The sequence below is a fragment of the Lycium ferocissimum genome, chromosome 9, assembly GCF_029784015.1.
Source record: "Lycium ferocissimum isolate CSIRO_LF1 chromosome 9, AGI_CSIRO_Lferr_CH_V1, whole genome shotgun sequence".
NCBI classification, from domain to species: domain Eukaryota; kingdom Viridiplantae; phylum Streptophyta; class Magnoliopsida; order Solanales; family Solanaceae; genus Lycium; species Lycium ferocissimum.
Window position 1 is genome coordinate 8,218,912 of NC_081350.1, and position 6,430 is coordinate 8,225,341.

The 6,430-nt window shown below is 35.1% G+C and overlaps 1 protein-coding gene across 1 annotated transcript; it reads right to left on the reverse strand.

Annotated features, from left to right (window-relative positions):
• Positions 1–2,103: 2,103 nt before the first annotated feature.
• Positions 2,104–5,964, reverse strand: LOC132031560 (serine/threonine-protein kinase STY46-like). The gene is made up of 5 exons (XM_059421544.1): positions 5,728–5,964; positions 4,993–5,289; positions 3,672–4,182; positions 2,698–2,840; positions 2,104–2,295 (listed from the first exon to the last, which is right to left on the reverse strand). The coding sequence occupies exons 1-5, from the start codon at positions 5,962–5,964 to the stop codon at positions 2,104–2,106; spliced, it is 1,380 nt and encodes a 459-aa protein (XP_059277527.1).
• Positions 5,965–6,430: the final 466 nt, after the last annotated feature.

Sequence of the window (6,430 nt, forward strand, 5' to 3'; positions counted from 1 at the left end):
CTTGAAGTATACTCCTTCCCATTGTCTGTTCTGATAGTTTTCAACACATACCCACTTTGAGTTTTAGAAAAAAGCTTTAAACTTCTTAAAAATAGCAAACACTTCAAGCTTTCGTTTAAGAAAATATACCCAAGTCATTCGAGTGAAATCATCTATAAACAGAATAAAATACTTGATGCCATTGAGAGAAGGAGTTTTCATTAGAACACAAATGTCGGAATGGACCAGTTGCAACTTCTCACTTGCTCTCCATGTTGCAGACTTTGAAAAGGACAATTTGTGTTGCTTTCCTAGTTGACAACTTTCACACACATCAGAATATAACTCAATTTCAGGCAAGTCCTTCACTAAATCATGCTTTTGAGCATATTGAATTGATTTCAAATTATGGTGGCCAAGTCTTTTGCGCCATAATTTTGAATCCTGCTCACATCTACTACTTCGACAAGCTTCCTAATTTGAGTTCACATTCAAAGCAAAACTTCTTTTTATTATTTCAACAGTAATCACTTCTTGGCCACTAGGATTAGTAACAACACATTTTTTATTTTTGAACCACAAATCATAATCTTGTTCTAGTATTTGACCACCACTCAATAGATTTTGATCAAGATCAGGCACCAACAAAACATATTGAATGAATTTACTACCTTTGGAATCTTCAATTGCCATAGTTCCTTTACCAGTAATTGTCAACTTGCTTTTATGCCAACTTAACAAGGCCTTTGGCAGATTCCACCTTCGTAAAACATTCTTGTTTGCTGGCCATGTGGTTGGTGCAACCACTATCCAGAAACCATATGCTTTGTTCATCCAATCTCGACGCTACCATTGTTGTAAACACAAGCTCCTCCTGGTCTTCAACTTCCGAAACGTTGGCTTTTTGAGTTTGTTTTTTGTGCTCCTTCTTCACTCTGCAAAACTTTTCAACATGGACGAGCCTTTGCAATATCTACATTGAAGAGATGATTTCTTCCCTTGAAACCAACAATCATCCTCTTTATGATTGGTTTTCTTGCATAACTTACACAGTGGAAAATTTTCTTTCTTCTGGGATCCATTGCGAGAATCACCTTGATTTTTTCTACCAAAATTAGTCTAAATATCTGATTTTTTACCTTCATTTTGCATCTGCATCTTCCCTTTGAACTTGGCTTGAAGAGCAGTTTAACAACTTATTCTAGCCTCAAGGATCGTCTCTACTCTTAAGCTTGAAGAGCATGTACAAGTTCTGAAGGTGACATTTTTGTGAGATCCTTTGAACTTCGAGTGAAGAGATCTTTGCTTCAAATCTTTCCGGCAAACTCACAAGAACTTTTTCAACGATTCTTGTGTTTGAAAGCTCTTCTCCTAGAAGTCTGATCTGGTTTAAACACCTTCATCAACTTGTTGGAGAATTCTTCAATGGTTTCTGAGTCCTTCATTTTGAGAGTTTCAACTCTCTTCTCAGATTTATCACTCTTATTTGCCTGGTCTTGTCACTTCCTTGAAATTCTTCTTGCAACTTGTCCCAAGCCTCCTTTGCAGTCTCACAAGCCACAACTCTTATGAAAATCACATTAGAAAGTGATGACTGAATGTAAGAGAAAGCTTTGAATTTTTTCGAAACCTCTTCTCTGTGATTCTTAATCTGCACCATTGTTGGGTTATTTGGCAAAGGATTTGTCTTTCCGCCAACCTCTACCACTTCCCATAAATCATATGCTCGCAAATAGGTTTCCATCCTCACAGCCCAAATTGGATAATTCTCTCCTGAAAAAATAGGGGGTGAATGAATTGAAAAATTGCTTGAAGCCATAACAGTATTGGGTTTTAGGTTTTCTTTTTTTGGTCTTCTCTAACTCACAAGCCCATAGGATCAAAAGGCTCTGATACCATTTTTGTTTCTACAAAGAAGAGCAAAAATACAGAACCAAAAAAATTTTGTTGTTTGTTCATTCACGTTAAAGAAATAAATAGCTGAAAGACTCATATTCTATCTCAACTAGGGTACTAAATAAACTCCTATTTTACCTCAACTAAAGAACTAAATTTCAAAAACAGAATACTAAATTAAAAAGAAATAATAGCAGTAAATATCTCAATACTTCAACAAAACATTATTTAAATGCTACAATTATCTAGCAGTATTTTTTCCTGGATCTTTTTTAAATTAGATGTTATAACTCCAAAAGAAGGTCTAACTGCAACATCTTCATCCCACGAGAGTCGTATGAGTTGTATCAGCTCTTCAAGTTGCTCATCCTGTTCTGGAAGTTCTGGCCTTAATCCCTTTTCTGCAACTTCCAATGCTATCTGTTTATCCATCATAATGTGTTAGTAAATTAGTACAGTAGTACTCCCTCGGTTCACTTTCACTTGTCTCGTATTCTAATAATAAATTTTCACTTTTACTTGTCACTTTTAGCATATCAAGAGAAGACAATTTATTTTCTTCTGTTTTACCCATAGTATTAATTACTCACTTCAAATCATTTTTCAAATCCAATAAAAATATGCATCAATTAATATGGGTACATTAGTAAATTATGTACTCCATTTATTATTTCTTAAACAACGTGAAAAGTCTAAAGTGGACAAGTAAAAGTGAACGGAGGGAGTCGTAATTAATAATATTCTCGTTTCTCTCTCTGTTTTCCTCTAAAGAAAAGAATTAGAAAAAGAGATAGTAACACAAGAAAGGTGTCAAATACGTACCCTAGAAGGACCAAAATCAGTTCCAATGTAAGGATATGCTCCAGTGACAAGCTCATTGAGAATTATGCCAAAACTATAGACATCCGACTTTTCATCATAAGGTTCTGACCGAATCACTTCCGGTGCCATGTATACATATGTTCCTGAAATTTAATGTCAAAAGTTTGATGTTTAATCATGAGTACTCTTACCTTAATTAACAAGTACACAACCAATAGTGACTATTTTAAACCACTGCATGCGGTTGGTCGTTTTGGTTAATTACATTTGTTTCAAGATAAAAGTTTTTCCAAAAAATAAGAGGCCATTTATTTACTTTTTTCTTTCACCTCTAGCTGTACAACTAATATTGGTGTTAATTACTCTACTTAGTTGTAAAATGCTTGAGAGGTAAAGTGTGGTTTTGACCAATAACTAGCTAGTCTCATTCTTAAGGCTATTAAATACTCTCTCAGCCCATTTTCAGTGTCGTTTAAAATTTATCAGGTTATCCTTATTTATTTCTTATTGGAAAGTGCTATCAATTATGTTTTGATTTTCTAAATGATACTCCCTCGGTCTCAATTTATATGATACACTTTCTTTTTTAATCTGTCCAAAAAAAAATGATACATTTCCTTATTTGACAATAATTTAACTTTAAACTTTACCTTTTACGCTTAACGAGATGATCTATAACCACCCAAATATCTTTGGCTTATTTTAGACCACAAGATTAAAAAAAAATTCCTTTATTTCTTAAACTCCGTGACTAGTCAAACTATATCACATAAATTGGGATGGAGGGAGTAGTTATTTCGAAATATTCTTTTTTTGGCTAAAAAGACATTTAAAATGGGACGAAGGTAGTGAATATTTTTTTTAAAAAGGTCTATAAAAATCTTAAAAGACAGATAATATAGATCAGCGTACTATCTTAACCAACAATCAGACTAATTAACAGCAAAGTATACACAAACACTTAGAAGGATCACCTGTTTCTCCTGTTAAAGCCTTGTCTTCATCATTCAAGAACCTAGCATGTCCAAAATCTGCAATCCTAACATGCAAGGAATCATCCAAGAAAATGTTACTCGGTTTAAGATCACGATGAATCACCATTGGTTTATGCTCATGAAGATATTGCATGCCTTGAGCAATTTCCATTGCTTTTCCAAGTCTCTCTTTAAAAGGTGGAAGGGGAACAACTCTTTGTTTTCTTCTTTTTCCAGGACCATGCAGCCAATCTTTAAGTGTCATGGCTAATAACTCTGTCACTATCCAACCGTGGTGTGGTGGATCAAGACATGCTCCCATTAGCTGAAGCACGAAACGGTGTCGTTGCCTGGATAGTGTCTCGACCTCTTGGGCAAAGAAGCTGATACCGTTGTCATTGCAGAAGAAGAACTCAGGGAATATACATTTTACTGCAACTTCATATCCTCTCCATCTTCCTCTGTATATACGTGCTGTGCTTCCTTGTGCCACTTCTTCTTGCACTTCAATCTGTTCCCATTCCAATGATAGTGCATAAAGAATTTTAGTTTTAAACCTATTGCAGCAGGTAACAGTGACTTGTAGTATAATTTTTAAAGTTACTAATTACACTTTTTTATAGGTGATTACTTGTAGTTATCTTTTAAGTAGAAACCATTTACACTATCAGTGCATAAAAGTAATTAAACTCACTAGAAAGTATACTAGCAAAATCTAACAGTTTGCAACAAAACTTTCATGAGAAAAGCTAGCTCAATTAAGTGTATCAGTAATATTGTCTAAGAACTTTTAGAAAGATCGAGAGTAGATAATCTTAAGCCTTCGACAAACCAAACTTATTACTTTTGGAGGTTAATTAGAATTTTTCTTGACAGTATATAACAGAATAATAACGAAAATTATTACTATAAGGTTAGTATGTAAACCTTAATTTTATAACGGGTCTTGGTATATCAAAATTTCAATCAATTCTTGCTGATTTTAAAATTTGGTGACATGATCATCCGCTGTCCGATCCAACTTTTTTTAACCCAACTTTTAACTCCTGCGACTTAATTACTCCTTCGCTTTTGGCACATTAAGTATATCATATATGTATCAATATAATTCAAGAAAATCCGAATGTGACAATTCAGTAGCCAAGAGGCCGGCCACAACAAGCGGAACAGTAGTGTGTCACGAGTTCAAATCTAAGTGATTTTCTTCTCATTTGTAGTCAATTCCCTGCTCGCTTATTAACTATGTGAAACAAAATCTATATGTCCAAAAACTCCTACTCCTAAGAAAACAGGAAAAAGAGAAAAAAAATAATGATTGTACCTCATGGGGTTCAATGTACCAACCATTCAACTTGGCTTGGTGAATGAGATAAGTGATATCAGAGTGGGGTTGCTGTTGGGGTGGTGTTTGGGGACTGGCAGTGGCATGAATGATAGCTGAGGGAGGACTAGTGGATTCTTGTTGTTTTTCTTTGTTGTTGATGATTAAGTCCAGAAACCCATTATCTTGTGCCACCTGTAGACAATACCTCAAATAATTTTGTGTCCTTTCCAGTCTCATTTTGTACATGCTCTTCATTTCTTTCTCCTGCTCTAATTCCTTCTCTATTTCTTCCACCTTTTCCCAGTAAAAAACATGAACTCATTAGTTAGCCGTAACTAATTATAGTAATTTGTAGTACTACATAATAGAAATCAAGTTTCTGATCTTCACATGAAAATAGTTGACACTGGCTAGTGAAGAACCGCAACAGCCTAATCCACTAGTAATGTTGTTCGCTTTTGTACCTAGACCGACACGGTTTTAAAATGTGTTACTAAAATCTAATGCTTACTTCCTTGTATACCCAAATTTTTTCTGTGTTTATCGATGTAAGATTTGCCCCCGTGTTTTAAGAAGACTAACTAAGAAATTCATGCATGTACCATAATGCATTAGTCCAAAACCCCAAAGGTACCACAACAAGCAAAAGGAAATATATCCCAACCAGTACTACTGAGTGAAAATTCTTTGCACTATTCGAATATACAACTTAAATTCATATGCAATATATACCTTCTGAAGGTGATAATATGGTGGTGCTTGTGCAAGTTTAATGTTGCGTGAGACTTTAGGCCCCAAAATTAAACAGTCACCTAGGCCTTTACACCATCCACCCACGTTCGACTTGACCGGAGCACCACCACTTGTGGTGGAGCTCTGCGTGGATGGCGAACTCTTGGCTACCACCGGACTACATGGGCTGCCGTTGCCTCTCCTTTTTTGGGCCTTGGCGGAAATAGTACCATTCATCATGGATAATATGTAGTAGTAATGTTATTCTCAAGTGTCAAAGTTGCCTGAAATATAAAGCATAGTCTTAGTGGTGAAATGGGCCAAAAATTATAGTAGAGCATGAAGACAGAATGGGCGGACCTTGCAATAAGCCATTTTAATTATGGTATTTTTCATTTTCTTTGGACGGCCTTGGGATTAATTGCAAAGTTTAAAAAGTTTAAAAATTACTAATAGAGAGTTTGTGTTTTAAAATTTCTATGTAGCTTCTGAACATGTGAATTTTTTGTGTCTGAAAAGATCAAGAAATCAATTTTAGAATTAACACTGAAGTTAGATGCACTAGTTATTGCAGTTTGAGTCCAGCTATTATTAGTTTTATGACGAGCTATGTAAAAAGGAATTTATATACGTATGTCCTAAGTAAGTTTGTCACGACTAGTAAGGCAGCGAAAGGGAGGTTATGGCGATAGTAAATGCTTTG

Bases quoted from the DNA above. Each gene is read 5' to 3' on its own strand.
- LOC132031560 (XM_059421544.1), bottom strand. From the start codon at position 5,964: ATGAATGGTACTATTTCCGCCAAGGCCCAAAAAAGGAGAGGCAACGGC. The intron at 5,290-5,727 runs GTATATATTGCA...TACTGGGAAAAG, and splicing joins CATATTATCACCTTCAGAAG to GTGGAAGAAATAGAGAAGGA. The intron at 2,841-3,671 runs GTGATCCTTCTA...ATTAAATTTCAG, and splicing joins GGCTTTAACAGGAGAAACAG to GAACATATGTATACATGGCA.